The sequence below is a fragment of the Podarcis bocagei genome, assembly GCF_964188305.1.
Source record: "Podarcis bocagei genome assembly, chromosome: 9".
Taxonomy (NCBI): Eukaryota; Metazoa; Chordata; class Lepidosauria; order Squamata; family Lacertidae; genus Podarcis; species Podarcis bocagei.
Genome location: NC_138134.1, coordinates 5,611,337 through 5,633,320, shown reverse-complemented (window position 1 = coordinate 5,633,320; position 21,984 = coordinate 5,611,337). Strand labels below are relative to the sequence as shown.

Sequence of the window (21,984 nt, the reverse complement as noted above, 5' to 3'; positions counted from 1 at the left end):
TTAGCACAGAATTCTATGCTCAGTTTTCATCATCTAGGAGACCTTAGGATTTGAAACGTCTGCTTTGTCAGTAACATCACACTGGTATCTGGGTTATGTTGGACACACTGGCATAATGTAATGCTCTATGTCTATGCGACCATCACATTTTCTCAGTGAGGAATAGGCTTAGATTGAAACCTAACTCCAAGGTTTGTTCTTGGTTTGCTAATTATTTTGTACATTTAAGGGAAAGCAAACTACAGTTCTGGTTTGGATGACACAGGAAACCTTGGTTTGTTGCGCCTGTTCATGCTAGGAGAGGAGCAAAGTGGGTATAGTAGAGCCGCACGCACCCACACTGTGATAATGTTAACAGGCCAGGTTCACACAAGAGATATTACAGAGTCAAGGGGCTATTACTTTCCAGCCATTTCCAAAAACAACTAGGGATGAAAAAAAGCTAGTTTAGATCAGGTTGGGCTTTACAACTTTTATACTAGTCAGTCAAAAAACAATTATGTGCAGTTCTTTTAATGTTCAATCTCATTCTTGGCGGATTACAAATGTGAACCCAATTACAGAACACTCATTGCAGCATTTAAACCCCTGACAATGTGCCGTAACTCAAACGGCATGGCATGGGGCTTTAGGTCTTTAGGCCTCAAGTTGTGGGTGCTTAGTGCTCTTGATCAGTTAGTGACATGGCAATTATACACAAAAGAGATTTTGCACAAAAAGGAACACTTTGCACGGTTTCACCGCAGAATATATATGGGAAGAACAGATTGCTAACATTTCTCTTTTCAGAATGGGCAGTGCGGGGCACCCAGGTAAGCAAACGATACCATACTTCCAAGTATGAATGCTTCAAATTCCTTCCATGTCCTTCCCTCTGCCTTTGGTATTGTCCACTGGGTACTGGCTAAATTGTATTGACTAGCCATTCCTTCCTCCTTCAACACTGCCTTTCACACTGGGTAAAGCATGCACTGTGCAGGAAGGGTAGGAAGAGCTGGCAGCCATTCTGCAAGCAGGTAAGTGCTCTGTTGGTGGAATGCTGATCAAACATTTTCAGGAGCACAAATAAACCACACAGAACAGAACAAGCAGCCACTGTAATGAGTTTCATTGCAACTCCTTATGGGAAGGGATAAATATTGGCTCATTTACTACAGTCTCTCCCCTAAGGGGTGCGGGAGGCTGAGAGATGGGCATCTCGGTCCAGGGACTATGTGGATACTGCTGCTGACCATTGCTCATTACTGTTCCTGTGTTGCTCTTGGCTCTGCACAGGTAGATGTTCAACAGTTGCAGAAGTAAGGATGGTTCTTATTCCTAATGCTAAGTGTGGTTCCCACTGTGGTTCTAGCTGTTTACTTATTTATAAAAATATTTGTAGACTATCCCAGCTCCCAAATTTTACAAAATTAAAAATAATACTGTTCCTCTGTGCGGTTGCTAAGCTTTATGTTCCAGTTGGGATCCTGCATCTTTGCAAGCTATTTCAAGGATGCTGTTGCCTCAGTGAAGGAGGGTGAACAAGGCATGGAGTGAATGATGCCTGCTAACTGCTGTCTGTCATTGAACTTTCAAAGGCATGTGACTCCTGCCAGGGCAAGAAAGTTGGCAACCCCCACCATGTGTCTACCTTTCAAAACCTGTCCATTATTGTTAGGGCACTATCCTGTAAGCACTGCCTATCAGGCAAATGACAACAGGCTGGTGCAGTGCTCCTCTGATTCTCAGAGCCTATGTACTCCCTCATTGTGCCTCTGTGTGGGGTAATCTACACCTTTCCGGTGGGAGATCACATTTAGGATTCAAACTGGGCATCTACTGTGCTGTTCGCTTGGGCTAGACCTGCCCCCCTGGTGTGCATGGCTGGGACTATGGACTGCTAGCTGTGGAAAGGCAAATGCCTTATGATGTGTCCTTCTGCCTGTCGTGGCTAAATGGCCAGAGAGCTGCTCTGTGCTGTGCCAGTTCTGTGTGCTGCCTCTTTTCTCTCTGATATGCATGCAAATGGTGAAACATAGCAGGACTCAAACCTCCCCAAACCTTTTCCCATCTCAGAGCTCTGTGCAACCATGGCTTGTTGCTTGTCCTGGCTCCTCCATCTGCAGCACTGGCAAAAGGATGGTGGGTTTTTTAAACACAGCTTTGCTCCATCAGCAAGTGGCTCCTTTCCCTCAGGAACTCTGGATGTTTATTATTCAGACCCCTTCTCACAAGAGTGTGGGCTGGGGTGGGGTAATCTCATGGAAAGTTCCCACAACCCTTTGCTCCGCCCCCTGCGCTGCTAATGTGGGGGCATTGGGGCCATGCTGTTCTGTGATTTGTGAGCGCTGGTAATGTTGCCATAGATACTACTGGGCGAGTGGGTGGCACTATTTCTATGTTCTCCTTTAGTTAGTACTGCTGTTTTCAACTTGGCTGCTGGGAGCACATTCCTTCACATGCATTCCAGAAGCCTTTGCCTACAATTAAAGGTAATTCTAGAGTAGGTTAGATTAATTTATTAGTAACATCACCACACTGCTGAAATTTATAATACAACCTGTTTTCTTCAATTATAAAATGAACTAATACCACTGTTTACAAATGTTTGGTTTAAAAACTAATACTACTGCATATACTAAAAAAGTGACATACCCTCTGCTTCGTCCAAATTAATTTTCTGACTTTTTATTTTCCCCGTCTGTGCAATACATTCTTCTCTGTTTGCTAGATGGACATCCCTAGAGCTTTTTCCACTTTCTCCTTTTATTTTAATAGAATTAGACTTTCCTAGAGTTCTTCCCTCTCCCTGTATTAGAAGGAAAGTTAAAGGGCTACTTACTTTTACATAATACTACAAAACGGATGCAATAAATTGTCGATAAATAACAATTATTTTGTGCACAGAGTTGTGATTAAACATAGTACAAGCATTTTCAGTAAACCACAAACAAAAAGAGAAGAGAAAAAAGAATTACATCTACATACAAAAAAAGCAACATGCTCATTTTGAACTGTAGAGTTTATGTCTGTCTTTGGACCAAACTCCATTTTATTATATATAGTTGCATGTAACTTTCACCCAGCAACGTCTCTCTTTGCCCCCATGAAAATCTGTGGAGACTGTGACTTTGAGCAGAGCACTGGCTGGGGTGCGCGGGAGGAGAGTTGCTTTAACCCTTTCTTTCGTAGTTATTTTCCAGCTCTCTGTGGGGAAGAGGAGCCAGGGATGATTTGAGTGGGGAAACAGTTCAAGGTGACAGGGATAAGCATTCTCATCAGCTTGTGATGTTTCACTCACAATTGCAGCCCCCTTTAGATGCTTTGCATGGGGGAAAATGTGGGGAGGTACATGTAACTGCATATAGCATGTGTTTTGGTCTTCAAGGACAGAGAACAGAAGACAGGGGCATGCACTGGTGAAAGCAGCAAAACAAAGCCCTTACATACGTGAAAGGCAAGACATAATCAGCCGAAACAAACACTAAGCGAATGCCATTAAACATTTGGGACATTCTTTTCATCAACAATTTCCAATCTGGGAAATAAATCGAAACCTGGGAATAATTGGAGTGACAAATAATTTCAAGGAACTTACTGTAGGTGCTTGATATCTTGCATTAGGAGTTATAGCTGTGCTGTGTTTTAATGGTGGCCCCTTTCCCTGGTCTGTGAATGATAGAGATTTTAAAAATAATAATTACAAAACCTGGGTGTTTTCTCTGTAACAAACGTATTTAAATCATACTAGTTTATGACCAAGAATTTGGGGAGAGAAAAGTTTACTGGATTTTACCATTTTCTGGAGGATATCCCCAGTGACTTTCATGACTGCTATTTCAGTGGCCTGGATCAATTTGAATGAGTGTCATAAACTAAGACAGAAATTACTATGATTATTATTTCGATTTCTTACCCACCCTTCACTGGGGTCCCAGGATGGGGTGTAACAATTGTGCTGGACCTTGTCTATCCTGGATTTCTTGCTGGCTAGCTGCCTCCCTTTATGTGAGGTGCTACAAGACTTCAAACTTCTATTATTTTGGTTCCTATTCAGTAAGATATACTTTGATTTTATTTCCAACCCAGCTAGTGTTCTCTTTCCAAACTTTTATTTATGGGGCAGAGCAGCGGGAACCAAAGAAGTAGAACTGGTGCTCCTTCTCCTACCCAGAGTCTTTTTCAGAAACAGTCTGTTGAGCTGCTCAGTTCTGGGTTTTCTAATGTAGGCAGCCACTTACCACAGAGGATTTGGATTTCCCTACAGGGTGCAAAATAGGGACGCGGGTGGCGCTGTGGTCTAAACCACAGAGCCTAGGGCTTGCCGACTGGAAGGTCGGTGGTTCGAATCCCCACGATGGGGTGAGCTCCCGTTGCTCGGTCCCAGCTCCTGCCAACCTAGCAGTTCGAAAGCACGTCAAAGTGCAAGTAGATAAATAGGTACCGCTCTGGCGGGAAGGTAATGGCATTTCCGTGAGCTGTTCTGGTTTCGCCAGAAGCAGCTTAGTCATGCTGGCCACATGACATGGAAAAACTGTCTGTGGACAAACGTCGGCTCCCTTGGTCAGTAAAACAAGATGAGCGCCACAACCCCAGAGTCCGTTTGCGACTGGACTTAACTGTCAGGGGTTCTTTACCTATACCTTTACGGGGTACAAAGGGAGTTTGAGGAAGACGTTTAGGACCCTAAATCTGTCTGAGCACTAGGTGCTTTCAGCCCTACCTCTCAGTGGAAAAGTGGAGGCACCTGAAGCAAAGATGCCAGTTTCAGCCCAATGTTCACAAACATCCCCGAGGAAGGTTCAGACAAACTTGGTCCCACATTCAAAGACAAAGTGAAGAGTGTTGTGGGGCTGTGTGGGCTCCTTCCCCTGTGTGTGCAACCAGCATGTAAAGGGGTTCTGCATCCATATTGATGCAATGATTTCATGTGATCTGTATGTTGAGTGAAGTGGCTTAACTAATACGAAGATTGGAATGCAGCTATCATTTGGCTTTTGCAATTCCCCAGATTTTGCACTGTAGTTCTCAGCTATAAATAGATGCCAAAATTGCATGAAAATGTACTTACAAAACTGACTGATCCATCCATCCCTAGATAAATGCATATCAGCTGAAAATGTGTAGAAATTGGGGATGTTGCTACTACATTCATTATCAAAGGGGCACAGCTAGCCAATGTGACTAAAAGCCATAGAAGGGGGTGGGATATGTCAAGCTGTGCAAATAAACCTCCCCTCTCTGAGAAAAATGCACATCCACACTGTTTCACAGCCCCATAGTTGTTCACAGACATAACAGAACATTTTAAAACAACAAACTAAAATCAGCAGCATCATCTAAACAAACAAACAACACGGAACAAAATACTGGTGTTCAGACAGCATGAAAAGCACATCTATGCAGCATTAACAAACTTTCTGATGACTAGGAGGAAAGGGCCTAAACATGCCTCTGAGAGAGGGAATGCCAGAGCTAGGGACTACTACAGGGAAAGTCGTGTCCCAGGTACTCACCAAGTACAGCTCGGATGGTGAAAAGACCCAAAGCATAAGATCTTACTATCATGAGAGTGGGAGTAGGTGATCCTTCAGATATCCTGCACCCAAACTATTCAGGGGTTTCAAAGTAACAGCCAGCTATTTAAACTGGGCTCAAAAACATACAGGGAGTCAATGCACAGCAATGGAGTCCCAAGATCCCAATAAGGGGTCCTGTTAACAGACTACCAACAACACAGTAAACACGCTGATGTTTACAAATAATCTTCAAAGTAGATTTCCCTTGCAAAGTGCAACCAAAGAATGTATAATAGTGGCCAGATCTGCTTTCTCCAGAAAGTTGGTACCCTAGCCAAAGCTTATTAGCCACAGTCACAATCTGAGTCCAGTAGCATGCCCAAACTATAAACCTGAGCTTTCAGAGGGAGCACTATGTTCTGTAACAGGCTGAATATCTATTCTCAGATTGGCTTTCCCATTGACCCAAACCACCTGTGTCTTGCCTGAATTAAGTCTTATCACATCACAGCCTCCAAACACTGGTTTAGAGTTTCAATTGACTCCCAAGTGCCTGATGGAAAAGAGAAATAGAACTGGATGTGAACTGCATACTGATGACACTATTCTCCAACACTACGGACAACTTCTCCCAGTGGTTTCTCACAGATGTCATGCAGGCCTCTCCAAGTGGCTTCATGTAGCATGGGGAACATGATGGAACTCAAATGAGCAAGTCCCTTCTGGGATCTGCCCTCCAGTTTGCACTGGAACCAACACCAAACAGTGCCCACAAGTCAAATCTGTCAAAGCAGTCTAGAAGGATATCATAGTTTATCAGATCAAAAGTTGCTGAAAGGACCAGCAAAACTAAAAGGAACACACTCCCCCTGTCCGATTCCTAATACAAGCTGTCCACTAGCGCAACAAAGGCAGTTTCAGTACCAAAACCAGGTCTGCATCTAGAAAGAACATACAGTCTTGGAAATCGAATGCCTTGTGACTCGAACGTTTTGGCTCCTGAACGCTGCAAACCTGGAAGTGAGTGTTCCACTCTGTGAATGTTCTTTGGAACCCAAACATCTGATGCAGGTTTCACGGCTTCCAACTGGCTGCAAAATGTTCAGAAGCCACACCTTGGTTTCCAAATGTTTTGGAAGTCGAACGGAATTCTGGAACGGATTCCGTTCGACTTCCGAGGTACAACTATATAATCTTGAGCCCCTTGCCCAAAAGTCTACAGTTACCCAGGATGATGGGATATAGCATCTTATTATTGGCTCTTTCGAGGTTAATGTAACCTTACTCTCAAGCACTAAATGTTCCATCTGGCCATTCCTCTCCACCAAAATTAGCCAAGAATGGACCAGAAGTGTAAATGGTCAAACACAAACCTCCAAGGAACAAACAGAAAAAGCAGATGTATCAGGTACATCCACAGACTCAGCAATTAACCTGTACTCCAAATAGGAATGAATACCAGCAATTTTAGCTGCACAGTGTTGTGCAAATTGGTCACAGCAGGTTAGCAATAATACCTCCCCATCAGACCAAGATAGAATAGGCTCTTTCCTACCTAGAATAGCTCCAGTGATCTACACTGAGCAAACATGAAGACAGTGATGTGGGTTTTATGGGAAATTTTGTATTGGGGGAAATGTTTCCACTACCCTAGAGATCTGATTAAGCACATTAATTTGATTTGCATTTAGCAAAACACAACTAAAAAGCATTTCATGTTAATTTTAAATGCAATTTAAATATCTGAAAAGCTCTCCCCACAGCCAAAGGTGGGTGACTAGAAATATTTGATTAGGAAAAACATTCAGTAATGTGACTGTAGTGTGGATTAAATGCTATGTTGTACTCAAGCCAATTCTAGTTTTACTTCAGGTGAAACCTACTGCTAGGCATACTCAGAGTAGGCTCAATGAAATCGCTGACCTTACATAATTGAAGTCCACTGATTTCAATGGGTCTACTATGACTTAGTTGGATATCACCCTTGGAAATATTTTTATTGGAATACTTGTAAATGATAGCATATTCCCTTACATCAGTGGTTTTCAACCAGTGTGCCGTGGCAACCTGGGGTGCCTTGATTGATGGTCAGGGGTGCCGCAGGCAACACTAGCCTCTGTCCCTCTTTCCTTCTCTCCCTTCTCAGATGCCCTCTTGCATCTCTGCCTCCTAAAAGGCTTGCACAGCTATTTGTTGCAACAGCCCTGGCTACAAGCTTCCCAGGAGAATAGGGCTCTGGGGCTGGACAGGGGTGCTTCTCAGGCCCCTGTGGGGCAGTGCAAGGAAACACCTGTCTTTGGGGCGGGGGGGGGCAGCTCAGAGACCAGGGGCGGCAGCAGTGGCTGCCCAGAGGATTCCCAAGGAGAGGAGAGGAGCAAGGAGGCTGAGGGAACACTCCACAAGGGAGGGTGTTCAAAAAGGGGTGAGAGACTGCCAGCTCTGCAGGCAAGGAGTGACATAACTGGGCTCCTGAGCCCCATGGGGTGCCACAGAAATAATGTACGTAGTTGGTCAAGGAAGCCATGGACCCAAAAAGGTTGAAAACCTCTGCCTTATATTATTTAGATTTTTTAAAGGCATGCATTTAAATCTATAAACATACTAATGTCCATGCCTGAAGAGTGCATAAATATGTAATTCGTTCAGAGGAGGAGGAGAAAATTAATTACAACTTTGATTTTAGTTTTGCCCAATTAATCTTCACTCAAAGTGTTGCTAACAATACATTTCTAAAGGTGGAAAAGCATATTAGTTGTAACTATCCCACTATTACTGCAATGCAATAGGCTCTAACCTAAGTCTCATCGGACATGTTGCATGCCTTCTTCTAGTATCACACTAGCTACCATCCCTTCTCCCTGGTCCACAGGAAACTATTGCCTCTAACGAGTGGGAGAAAGTGCTATAGCTTTATAATGTCAACTATTTTGATCATTTACCCATTTCTGGCACTAGGAAACACCTCCAGAACTGTCAGGAATCCATCTGGATCCTTCCGTCTCCAGGGGTAGACTATTTTAATAGCAACCCCTCTCCCTGCAAATAGAGGCTACAGAAAATCCATATTCATGACAAAGGAGTTATGCTAAACTCCCCCAATCTATACATGCGCATATGCTTATGCTGTATATACATATATGGTACAATATGGGTGGGACCCAGTACAGTGGTGCCTCACAAGACGAAAAGAATCCGTTCCGTGATTCTCTTCGTCTAGCGGTTTTTTCATCTTGCGAAGCAAGCCCATTGAAGGATTAGCGCTATTAGCGCTATTAGCGTCTAATCTGCTGATCGGATCAGCTGATAAGCGGCTTAGCGGCTTAGAAAAAGGGGGGAGGGGAAAAAAACCAGCAGGAACTCGCAAGACATTGTCGTTTTGTGAAGCAAGCCCATAGGAAATTCGTTTTGCGAAGCACCTCCAAAACGGAAAACTCTTTCGTCTAGCGAGTTTTCCGTCTTGCGAGGCATTCGTCTTGCGGGGCACCACTGTATTAAGACAGGCCCATGGTTCCCATGCAGGCTTGGTCAATGAAATCAGCTCTGTAAGCTTGGTCAGGGAGATACTATCTGATGCCAAGATTTATTTACTTTAACAGAGCTTGCCAGAAAGGGCCTAGACAAAGAGGTGGATTCACAGCAGATTACTAAAGTTCCATCTCCCTGCCAATGTTAGCTTGCTGCTGCAATAGGAAACCTGGTAGACAAAGATGGGACAGATTAATCCTTTCTACCTCATCTAAGAAGCAAGTCTCAATCACACAAACCATACCGGATTGCCCATCCAGGATCAAGCCCTGGGTGCCTGATGTCTTATTGACCAAGCAATCAGCACCAGATGCTTCACAGCCAGGGTTGACTGCCAAAAACTACAGAATATTGTGAGAAAAGGAACAGCTCTCATTTGACTGAACTTCCTTACCTGAAACACTCCCACTGCCTTGCCACTTTCTGCTCAACACACTGACTATAGTAGCATTCAGATTTCCCACCTTACAATTCCCTAACCCAATCTTCGGCCACCAAAAGCAAGGATCCCTGTTCAGAACAGAGAAAGCAGCTAAATACAAAAACCAGAGTTCTGAAATACCCCTCTGATACAGTGCTAATAAAATTCCAGGTTTCTGCTTGCAGGTTTCAAACATTCCTGCACTTTTTATTCTTTATTTGCATAAAAAGTGTGACACTTACTGTAACAACTAAATGTAATTACTGTACTCACCTAAATGTAAATAGGTGAGTACCGGCACCTACTTTTCTAGAAAAAAGCACTAGTTCTAAAACAGCTGAAGGGTGGGCAAGGCTGTATTTCTAGGAATGTGAAGAAAGCAGTAGACGAATCAGAAATAACCATTTCAGAACTGCTTACCTTTTCCTTTTTTTGGTTGCCTTTCATCTAGAATAACCCGTTGTCCATCAAGATTAGAGATGGGAACACCAAGATCTAATGGTTCCTGTTCACCATTCTGTGGTCAAATTTTGATAAAACAAACTAATTTTAAGTTCTTGTCTTAAAAATTCACTATATAACAAAGAATTGCTGTACATAAGTTATCAGCTAGAGACTGCGGAAGCCATCTTCATTTACCTGCTGGAGCATCTCCCTGTGAGAAGTTATTGTGTCCACCTGGTGGCTCTATGGAGAGCGGCCCAGGAAGCTATTTAACCTCTAGAAACCAAAGGCTTAAGGGGGTCTGTGAGGAGGAGGATAGCTAATTATAAGTAGCAATTCCACCTCAAGTAAAAATCGCTAGCTATTTTACATTTTATTTGATCATCCTGAAGTATTACTGCTTGGATGTATTTTAGTGGGCTCTGTGTGATTTCAATGTAACTATTGATAGTGTGTTTTACTCAAACAATTGTAAGAATGGAAATGGGACATTACTGACTTGTCCAAAGCAGAATAAAATTGTTATGCCCTCCCAGCTTTGGCTCCTTGAACAGATTCTTTTATGAGTAGCCAATTTGATATTTTATGTGCTGCTGTGCTAACCCATTCTCTTGAGTTGGCCAATCCCAGGGAAAATGCAAAATATAGGGGATTAGCTCCTTACATGGCAAACTTTATTAATTGCTAGAACAGTTCAGCAACTTTACCACCAACTATATCAAATAGAATTGAAAAAATGGCTGTACTGTTAAATTGGCATGGGACCTGCTGGTGAAGGACAGGTAATAACTTTCTTAATAAAAATAACGATAGTAAAAAATCTAGGTCATAGTTACTATGATTTTTACTCTGGGAGACATCTGAGTTAAAACATAACCAAAAAGCCATCAACAAGGATCCCAGCTTGGGAGAAGATGCAATCCAGTGACAACGACTGGTTTTTGGGACAGGTCAGTCTGTAGGATGGTGGCAAAGCAATCTGAAATTATTAATAAGCTGATTTGTAAGTTATACCAAGTTATACCAAGGTTCTGCTTGGTGAAGAGGTGAAGCTGCTTGGTAAGATCAGGTTCGCAGCCTGGGGTGCTTCAAGATCCAGCTGTGTCACTGGAGACTCATCTGGCATGACTTGTTTTTGGGAAACCCGTGCTGGGTCTTACTAATCATAGTATCCTTTTCTAAGTGCTCACAGGCCAACAGTTTAATTATCAGTTCTAGGACCTTTTCTGGTATCAATGTCAAGCTGACCAGTCAGAAGTTACCAGGCTTGTCTTTTCCTCCCTTTCTGAATTGCCCTCCTCCAGTCTACAGGGACCTCACCTGTTCTCCAAGAATTCTCAAAGATGATAGACAGAGGCTCAGAGATCACACCCACAAGCTCTTTTTGTACCTTTGGGTGCAGCTCATCAGGCCCTGGAGATGTGAATTCATTTAAACTACCTAGGTGTTCTTTTCCTTTCTTGGACTGCAGTTCCCTCCTAGCATCATTTATTCTGTTATCATGTTGGAGCACAAGTCCTTGATCTATGGTTGACAGCTCCACCCTAAATCCTGCTTGTGCCTCTGCTAGAATGTCTTCCTGATTCATCCAATCCACTAGTTTATTACAGAGGTGGGCAGCGTCTAGTTTACTAATTATACTTTAAAGACTAATCGGTCTATAATTAGATGGTTCAGATCTATTCCCTTTCTTATATTGTGGTATGATAATTGCTAATCCCCAATTGTCAGGAATAATTGCTGACTGATCGATGCTGGTAAACAAGGCGACTAGCAGTTGGGCCCACTATTCAACACTGGCTTTAAATAGCTCAGAAGGAATATTATCTACCCTAGGACTTTGCCTTGTTTGAGATTTACAGTAAACTGACACACTTCCTCTATAGCAGGCATGTCCAAAGTCTATTTCGGGGGTCTAATCCGGCCTGCCAGCTGATTTAATCCAGCCCCCCATGGCAGTATATGTCCTGGGGTAAAATCCTAAAAAAAGCTCAGCAACTCTGGTCGGCCCTCACGCACGTTCACTTCATCAAATCTGGCCCTCTTTGAAAAACGTTTGGGCACCCCTGCTCTATAGTAACTGAGGGCCATTCTGGGCTAGCACTGCTTGTGATTTTGGGTTGGTTGCTTGGATATAGAGAATGGAAATTTGTTTCCCAGACCCCAGTCGGATAGCATATTCCACTTCAGATGGGGTGCTTTACCATTCTTTTGCAACTACTCTCCAAAAGGAGGCTTCTATTAAGCATTGCCATGCTTCCCTTTGAACCCGATTCTTTTTTAAATATATCAGAGATTTGTATGTCCTCTTAAGTTTGAACCACGCTGCCGGAAGTGCAGTTAGATTAGCTGCCCTACAAATCTTTAATTGTTGTATGTTTCATGGCAATACATTCCTGATCAGCCCAGGTTTACTGGGCTGTGAAGACCATCGTCCTACCTTTTTTGGACTCAGACAGATCTGAAGATAAGAGATCATATCCTAAAACAAAGCTATTCATGTTTCAGGAGAAGAGGTATTTAATAGGGTGTCTCGCATGAATAATAGTGTTAACACACATATTATTGCTATCTACCTTTACTTTCTATTCTTTCGGATTTGATAACTGCAAAAGTAAATGCACACATGCATCTAGAGTCTTCAAACATATATCAGTAATAGAAAAAGAGAGTTCAGAAGTAAAGGATAATGGTGTCCCAAATAAGCTTAAAAATCTTGTATATTAAGTGGGATCAAAGTAACTGACAAATAGGTGTTTTGTTTTTCTAAAAAAAACCCCGGAATGAAATGCGTTGACTGTATTATTTGTACTTCAATATATGGTGCTTCCTATATAAAGGTATTACAAATATGCTATAAAAAACCTGTATATTCTTCTGCAGATAAGCAAAGCTAAAGATTTTAAACATATTCTAATAAATTACTTACTAGCCTTGCCACAAGATTATTAAGATTTAAACCATATTTTGCAACCACTGGTCGAAGGACTTCTGTTACTGGTTTGGTAGGTTTAGCTTTTAAGCCAACAGATCTATTGATAGGAATGAGATCCAACCTAAAATATATGAAAACATTCAGTAAGTCTTTGCCATTAAAAGCCATTCAGCACATATAAGAATTCTGCAATCATGTTAGGGTATCTGAATACATGAGAAGCTGTGAACAATGTATTTTGTTCAGTGTAGCTTCACTTATAGGCGCATCAGTTTTACAGATCTACTGCACCCTTTGCGTTCTTGAGAAAGACTGCAATTATTGTCTCTGCAGCAATTGCCCCAAACCTGCTGTTCTGGTACAACATTCAGAGTAGCTTCTGTCGAAGAAGCTGAAAACCAGCCTGCCCTGCCGCTGGTGGAGAAGCAGCGCTGGCAGTGGCCCCAGTTTCCGGTGAGATCTCTCACCGAAATCTTGTGAGATCTCACAGAGCACACAAGATCTTGTGAGATTTCAGTGGTATCTCACGAGATCTCATGCTCCTGTTCTGCCTCAGGCAGAGAAATGGGACACAATGTGCTATCAACTTTAAAAGCCACAGGAGAAGGAGGTTTTTCCCTTACCGAAATAAAGTTCTCTTTTCTAAACGAAGAGCTCGAGAATCCAGAATGCTGCTGTCCTGATGCAATACAAGTGGCTACAACCATAGAAGGAACAGAAGAACATGGTAATAGAAATGGTATTTAGGGGGGGGGGATTAATCTATCAAAAACGGGAAACAGCCTTACTTTCAGTACAGTGCAAACTACTACTTAGGACTTTTCTGAGATTTTGTGGAATACATATATATTCATATTTCAAGGTGATTCCTCATGCCTACCTGCTTTGTTGGGAATAGCTGAGGAAGAGGATTGCAAACTCCGCACCTTTCTAACACCTAAGGAACCAAGTGCAGAAACTGCCTCTTCCTCCCTCTCCCACTCATTATGGGAAATATTGTACAAGAACAGTATGTGCGTATGTATGCAACATATTTTAAAATTATGTTCTCATTTTGTGTTAATGTACATAACATTATTATTAAAAGCAATGTCATGCAATATCAGAAATAAATGCAGATAAAGAAAGTGACAAAGGATTTTGGAAATTCATAACTACTCCACCTGCCAATCGCCCTGTGACTGCAGAGCTGATGGGAGGCATGAGACCAAGGTCTCCTGGTAGACTACACACCCTGCCTCCCAGGAACCTGGATTCTTCTATTGGCCAATGAAGAATCAGTTGCTCCAATGCTTGCTTTCCTCTTCCCTCCCTATTCCCTTTTCCTTTTCTCTCATCTCCCCATATAAGCACATTCAACCATGTTGATCTGTGATATTGGCACTTTTAGAAGTGCCACATAATGTTTGTTCTTCACATGCAAGAAACTGATCCTTCGGTGTGTCAGCACCTATATTCTGGTATCCCCTGTCCTTCATGGTATCCTTCATGGTATTGTTTTTACTGTCAGCTAAAACTTTTGTTTAAGCAATCCTACTCAAACATTTTCTGACATGTATTTTAATATGTATTTTATTATGTATAGTTTAAAACCTGTTGAATTTATTTATAGTTTAATTTTTTCTTTTGTGAACTTGTTTTTAACATCTGACTTTATCAGTACTTTTAAAGTATGTTTCATATGTTATGTAAACAACTTGTAGGTTTTGATAACTAAGTGGTATACAAATCCTGTTAAATAAAACAAAATGTCTGCTAGACTGTGAACATGCAGGCAATGCTTAGAATACCAAATTAAGTACCTTGTCTCCACCAATTAGAAACAAATCTACTGCAGCTATGTTAATGCCTTGTTTCTCACAGAATCCAGATAACATTTCTTTGATTGAGAATCCAGCTTTAACAGCCATTGTATATGATGAGCCATCTGGAAGGCTTATATGGCAGCATTTAGAAGTCTTCTCTTTCTCAGTTGCAGATGCCCTATAGGAGTCAAACTTTCAAGAGACAAGACCGCAGGTTAATATTCAACGTGAAATGAAAATAACAAGCAGAGAAGAAAGGCTACTTGGAAAACAGCAGAACAAGCCAAATACCACTGTATGTTTTGTAAAGAAAAATACTTGATGTTTAACTTTCCTTTGTTAAATTATTGTGCAAGCAGAATTAAATATTGTTAGTCTCTTATAGGAAGCTGCCATTCTACACACTACTCTCTCCTTGTTAATGAGGGCTAGCAGGGATGAAAGAGTCAAGCCTTATGGTGAACTACCGTATTTTTCGCCCTATAGGACGCACTTTTTCCCCTCCAAAAATGAAGGGGAAATGTGTGTGCGTCCTATGGGGCGAATGCAGGCTTTCGCTGAAGCCTGGAGAGCGAGAGGGGTCGGTGCGCACCCCTCTCGCTCTCCAGGTTTCAGGAAGCTATCCGCAAGTCTTGCAAGCCTGGCGGGATGTCCCGCGGGCTCGCAAGGCTTGCGGGCAACAGCCTGAAGCCCCACAAGCTCGGGGGATAGCAGGGAGGCGGAGCGCCGCCACCCCACTATTCCCCAACCTGATCTGGAGGCTGGCGGGGGGGGGGGAGAAGCAAGCTTGCTTCTCCCCCCGCCAGCCCCACAAACTCGGGGGACAGCGGGGCAAGCTGTCCCTGAAGGCAGAAGAGGGAGACGGAGCGCTCCGTCTCCCTCTTCTAGCTTGGGGATGGCTGCGCAAACCTGGGGGGGGAAATAAAAAAATTTCCCTTGATTCCCCCCCCCAAAATAACTAGGTGCGTCTTATGGGCCGGTGCATCCTATAGGGCGAAAAATACGGTATATCTGCAACACATTTTTTATCTATAAGTATTTTTGCATGTATAGTATTGTTGCATGTTTATGTGCTCTTAAGAAGGATCTAAGAAGGATGCTGACAAGCTGGAATACGTGCAGAGGTGGGCAACCAAGTTGACCTGGAAACCAAGCCTTATGAGGAACAGTTGAAGAAGATGGGTATGTTTAGCCTGGGAAAGAGGAGACTGAGAGGAGATAAGGTAGCCATCTTCAAGTATCTCAAAGCCTGTTACAAGCAAGAGGGAACAAGCTTGTTTTCTCCTGCTCTGGAGGGTAAGACTCGAACCAATGGCTTCAAGCTACAAGAAAGGAGATTCTGACTAAACATCAGGAAGAACTTTCTGACAGCAAGAACTGTTAGACAGTGGAACGGACTCCCTTGGGAGATTGTAGACTCTCCTTCCTTAGAGGCTTTTAAGCAGAGGTTGGATGGCCATCTGTCATGGATGCTTAATTGGGATTCCTGAATTGTAGAGAGTTGGACTAGATGACCCTTGAAGTCCCTTCCAACTCTACAATTCTATTCTATGTTTCTATGATTCTTTATTTTAGGAAACATATGCGCAGTAATGCATATGCTTCAGCATATAATAATGTGTATAAAAATGTTAAAACTGTTAGCCAGCCAACTATATATTCTATATATATATATATTCAATATATATTCAATATCAAACAACCTGAGCATCAAAGAGGCACATGAAATGCAAAATATTATTACAAAACACAAATGTTTAGGGTGCTAGGCTAGAAAAAATGTCTTATAAATGCAAATTACTACAGTATGCAATATGATTCTCACTAGAGCATACGTCCTTCAGATAAAATACATAGTTTAGTGATAGATCGCCTGCTTTGCATGTAGTAGATTCTGGGTTCAATCCATGGCATCTCCAGTTAAAGCAACAGGGGATGTGAAAGATCTTTATGTTCCTACTTGATAACGTTTTTAAAGCAATGCGAATGACCCTTTCAAAGATAAGCAGCAAGCTCCATTGAATTACGAGTTAAGCATATGCCATGGATATCAAAGGGCCTTCAAAATGTTTAACTTTGGCCAGGCTGTGTTCAGTGTGATTTGCTGTCTTAAAAAAAAAATAAAAATCTTTCACCTTTCATTTTATATGTATATATGTATATACATACGCACGCATATTTTCAATTATAGTAGCAAATTATTGAATGTAGCTGCATTTTGATTATCTATACTATTTAAAATGCAAAACTTGTTCTCTCCTTTAACATTCGCACATTATTTTTACATAATGAAACACCACATCCTATTTTCTGTCTGGCAGCTGGACTTTTGCCTACTGAGCAGCATTTTTCTGACTCATCTCCGGGTGTTTTAACTTAGGGAGTACAGTTATTCAAGTTTTTACCCCCATGCTCTCCCTGACATATTTATGGTCCTAATATGCAAGCCTTACCATTTCAAGACTTGCAGATGATGACAATGAGTCTTGAGATGCATGTCTGTAGGACAATCCATTGGCATGAGAGGAATCTGTACAGCAATCTTAAAAACACGGATAGTGCAATTAATTGAAACATATAGTAACAATCTTATTAGACAACTTTAAATCACCAGAGCAGAATTTTCAAATAAAATGCTGAGTACATGTCCCGTGTAGAATTAAGGAAACAGCTTCCTAATCATGCTTTAAGATAAAAAAACACATAATGCTCTGTCCACTGCAGTCAACTAAACATGCTTGAGACTATAAACAGTGGCTATAATTCTATGTTTGCAAATTAAGCTGCTGTGACCATCAAAAGTATGGAACTCTGAACAAGAAGCTTCAAATATGGCTATGACTTATGTTGTAGAGATGTTCAGACTTCAGACGAATAATACCGTTAGTAATCATAATGATAATATCATTAATAATATCATTATTTTAATATTAAAACTTACCTTTGGGATAATCACCATTCTCCTTTTTCTTCTGAGATCTCCCCAAACTCTTGCTTCTAGACCACGAAAAAAATGTTCCTTTTTTTTTCCTTTCAAGGTCTTCCTCTCCCGATTCTTCATTTAAAGATCGCCCAGACTTGGATTTTCCACTTAACTATCATAATGTAATTTTAAAAAAAGAAAAACAGCTGGAAATGTTGTGCTAATTTAATCAGAGCAGCACTTATACTTTCCGATATAGCTAATTATTATAGCCCAATTCACAACTAACCTTTCATACAAGCCTTGGGCTCTCTCTTCTTTCCCTTCGCATGTGACAAGAGAGCACACTCCACTTCCTGCTTCTCCTTCCCAAAAAACTCCTTCCAAGCAACTCCTCCTCTTCTGTCTGCTCATCCCCATTCTCTCTGCTATTCCAAGTCTAGTTTTAAAAGGTGAGTTTTCCTGTAGTAATCTCCATTGGCACAGACACAAGGATTTCCCCTGCTGGGCCAGATTAATGGCTTCTATCCAGGTGAGACCCTGGCCTGGAAAGGGAGCTTAGCCCGTAATTTTTCCACTGACCTAACTTCTTCCCTTCAATACTCCAAAAATCAGCTAAATCCTACCCCTTTCTTATTTTCTAACATTCACAAACTCTAGCAGTTATGGGGGCCCTTGCAACCCAAACTCTGTTATCCCAAATCTGTAAGTTCTGTAAATTCTTGCACCAATACAGATATCATGTGGAACTGCAACTCATCTAAATGTGGAACAGAATGCTTCTGATCTTTTGCTGTGGTGCTAGAAAAAATAGAAGGAAGGTGGCAAAATAAGCTTGAGGCTCACTTTAGCACATTCAATACATCTGACCCAGACCCTCATGTCAACATAGGGCACTACAGTGGTGCCCCGCAAGATGAATGCCTCGCAAGACGGAAAACCCACTAGACGAAAGAGTTTTCTGTTTTGGAGGTGCTTCGCAAAACGAATTTCCTATGGGCTTGCTTCGCAAGACGAAAATGTCTTGCGAGTTCCTGCTGGTTCCCCCCCTTTTTCTAAGCCACTAAGCCGCTTATCAGCTGATCCGATCAGCAGATAAGCCGCTAAAAGCGCTAATCCACTAATCCTTCAATGGGCTTGCTTCGCAAGACGAAAAAACCGCTAGACGAAGAGAATCACAGAACGGATTCTTTTCGTCTTGCAAGGCACCACTGTATAAGCAAAAGTGGTTACATTTTCCTATACATCCAGAAAATCAACAAACAAAAAACGCTTGATTGTAAATGATTGGTCATGTAAGAGACAGAAACCTTTTTTGGTGTTGATCTCTCGGAACCAAAGCTGTGTTTAGAAGTGGGGCTGCTGGGAGCGTACTGTGGATCAGGAACAGGGCGACCTTCTACTTCTGCCAAAATACAGTCTTGGTAAAGTGGAGATTTCAGAAAACGTGTATAACTGTCAAACTTCATCAAGTTGAAAATCTGAGAAGCAAACACATCAACATCTCAAAAACAACAACACTGAATAAAGCTTTTGCAAGCATCGTTTTTTTAAAAATGCTAAACATTAGCATAATGATAGTAATTTGTCCTAAGAGTGCTTGCAGTTTAAGAAGAAAATGGAAGCTACATCTAATTTCCGTGAACTGTTGTAAATAAAATAAGTTCCTGCACAACTGCAAATAAAAGACTATTGTCATAAATGTTACCATGTCAATGACTTTTACACTCCAGTGTTTTCAAGAAGAGAGATTGTGCTTACTACTTAAAAGTGCTTAATTTTAAAAAGTGCTTCATTTTGGCTGAATCTGATCCATGGCACCAGGAAAACTGAAGTTCATATCCTTGGTGCATATGAGCAGATTCTGTTACCTTCCCTGCATTAAAAAAACAACCTGTCCAATATATCTGTATCTATATCTGTATCTCTTGGGGAAATGCTGGTTGGAGACACTGCAGAACAACTGGGATTTCTTATTCTGGGTAACTTAAAAACTAAAGACTTGAAAGTTTTACCAATTTATGTTTAATGTTGTACATCACATTACATTAAATCTAATATGATGAAGAGTATCTCAAAAATGTTATAAAAATAATTTGATGAATTCACTTCTCTCTGCACCTTCTGGATATTTTGCTCATTTCTGCTTTGTGATATTGCTCCTCTGGTGTATTCTTTTCCCTTGGAGGTTTTTAAGCAGAGGCTGGATGGCTATCTGTCATGTGTGCTTTAGCTGAGATTCCTGCATTGCAGGGGGTTGGTCTAGATGACCCTCAGAGTCCCTTCCAACTCTACTGTTCTATGATTCTGTGAAATTATGAATGGGACTGAGTGTGAGTGGAAGAGAAGCATCGAGCCTAGAACTGGAGAAAAAACCCATACCGTGTACGTCTAAATGCATGCGCAGTGAGTCTGCTCTGGTTCTGCATTCACTCCGTTTTGGTCAGATGCACAGCCTTCTCTTAATCACTGAGATTGGGAGTGAAAGCTGCCACTCATCCAGTTCAGAACAGTGTTGCTGGCTATCACAAAAGCCAACCAATCACAAACACCCTCCCCTTTCAGAACAGTTTTTCAAGTTAAAAAAAATCTGGTTTTATTTAAGGTAACAAATAAATGTTTAACTGGATAACTTACAAAGCTGTTGGGGTGCAGAGGAGTGCAGAGGGATAAAGATGAAAGCAGGCTAGGAAGACAAGCATGTGCATAATCTGAGGCGTGCAAGCTGTGGGAAGCGATCTTTACCCAGTAGCAGGGGGTGGAAAGCACATTTTCACCCACCCACAGCTATGCCCAACATTTTCCGTGTTACATCACATCACGAGCAAAGTCTCTGTTATAAGCTCTCCAAAACATACTTTCTAACATTTCAAAAATCACCTGAAGCTGTTGATCCTTGAACATATCTGGATGCGGTGCATTGAGAACATCATCTGCCAACTGTGCTTGGCTATCAATATTAACCGGGGTTGTAGCTTTGCTACATAAAAACTTATTAAAGATCTCCCGAGCTCTGAAAGAAAGCTACAAAGCACAAGTCCTGTTATTGACCTGGAAGCAAAACAACTTGCAAAGTAATTAAGGAATCAGGGTCAAACAAGATGTGGTGTTAAATGTGTGAATGCATTTAACATGTCTAACATTTTTTCTTTTAAATAAGAGCAGCTTGGGGGCATCAGGATCAGGACTGCAGCACACAAGGAGAAAATACTTAATCCCTCCCCACTAGCACCCACCTGAAACAGCAATTTCTCCCTGGGTGGGGGGATTTTCATTGATAACTATGATGTGGGGGAAAGATTAAAATCCCTACATGCAGCCCCCAGCCCCAGTCCTCATTGCCCAGTAAAAAGGTAAAGGTAAAGGTACCCCTGGCCATTAGGTCCAGTCGCAGATGACTTTGGGGTTGCACACTCATCTTAGCTCTATAGGCCGAGGGACCCGGCGTTCGTCCGCAGACAGCTTCCAGGTCATGAGGCCAGCACGACTAAGCCACATCCTGCGAAACCAGAGCAGTGCACGGAAACGCCGTTTGCCTTCCCGCCGGAGCGGTACCTATTTATCTATTTGCACTTGAGGTGGGTAGGAGCTGGGACTGAACAACGGGAGCTCACCCCGTCGCAGGGATTCAAACCGCCGACCTTCTGATCGGCAAGTCCTAGGCTCTGTGGTTTAGACCACAGAGCTACCCCATTGCCCAGGACCTCATATTTAAAATAAAAACTAGACACTTCCAAGAATTCAGAAATTTAGTATCACATTGAGTCTGGCCCTCATCAGACATTTTTAACAGTCCAACAGGGCTCCCAGAATACCCTGCCAGGGCTCTCCCCCTGGGTGTTAGGGCAGCCTTGTGTGACTGTAGAGTGGCAATGAGAAACCCTGGCACAGATGGTGGTCTGGTCTGCAGCAGTTACCTTGCATTTGCTACTATTACTTATTAAATGCATAATTCAAGGTGACTTGCAAAACAAATTCTACCATCAAAACAAATTAAAAGCAATATAAAAATACAGCTTAAAAAGTACATCTGTTTTGTAGCTGCTCTTTTGTGCTTTTTACTTCCCTTAGATCTCCCCCAAAATCTTAAAAAGTAAATTATCTATTAATTTTCTTCTAATGTGCTAATGTCTATTATTACAGTTACCAAATATCATAAAAATATCAACTTGGAATTATTCAATTAAATGTATAAAGTGAGTTTCTTGCCTCACCTTTCCCCAGATCTTTCACCAACTGAAAATAATTTACCAGTCCAGAGAAAGTTTCAAACAGAGAGTCCCATTTTTTCCTCAGACCAAGGCTGATAGACCTCACATCCAAATGGTTAAGACCTTAGAACCAGAGTCTAAGATGCTCTCCAGATGAAGAGCAGCTAAACTCTCAGAGAACAGAACCCTCTCAAAGATACAACACAGCTCCAAAGAGATAGT

General features: G+C 41.9%; 1 protein-coding gene across 7 annotated transcripts in view; it reads right to left on the bottom strand.

The window, feature by feature from the left end:
* RGS12 (regulator of G protein signaling 12) overlaps positions 1 to 21,984 on the bottom strand; it is an 86,376-nt gene that overhangs the window by 18,301 nt on the left and 46,091 nt on the right. For 4 of the 7 annotated variants that reach the window (XM_081207589.1, XM_081207588.1, XM_081207593.1 and 1 more), the window contains 10 exons: positions 20,432 to 20,575; positions 18,862 to 19,032; positions 17,570 to 17,723; positions 17,082 to 17,170; positions 14,626 to 14,820; positions 13,447 to 13,520; positions 12,818 to 12,944; positions 9,865 to 9,961; positions 3,578 to 3,648; positions 2,635 to 2,788 (listed from right to left, as the gene is read on the bottom strand). In XM_081207589.1, the coding sequence (XP_081063715.1) occupies positions 2,635 to 2,788; positions 3,578 to 3,648; positions 9,865 to 9,961; positions 12,818 to 12,944; positions 13,447 to 13,520; positions 14,626 to 14,820; positions 17,082 to 17,170; positions 17,570 to 17,723; positions 18,862 to 19,032; positions 20,432 to 20,575 (1,276 nt within the window). The other 3 variants (XM_081207592.1, XM_081207591.1, XM_081207590.1) reach the window with 3 other exon arrangements.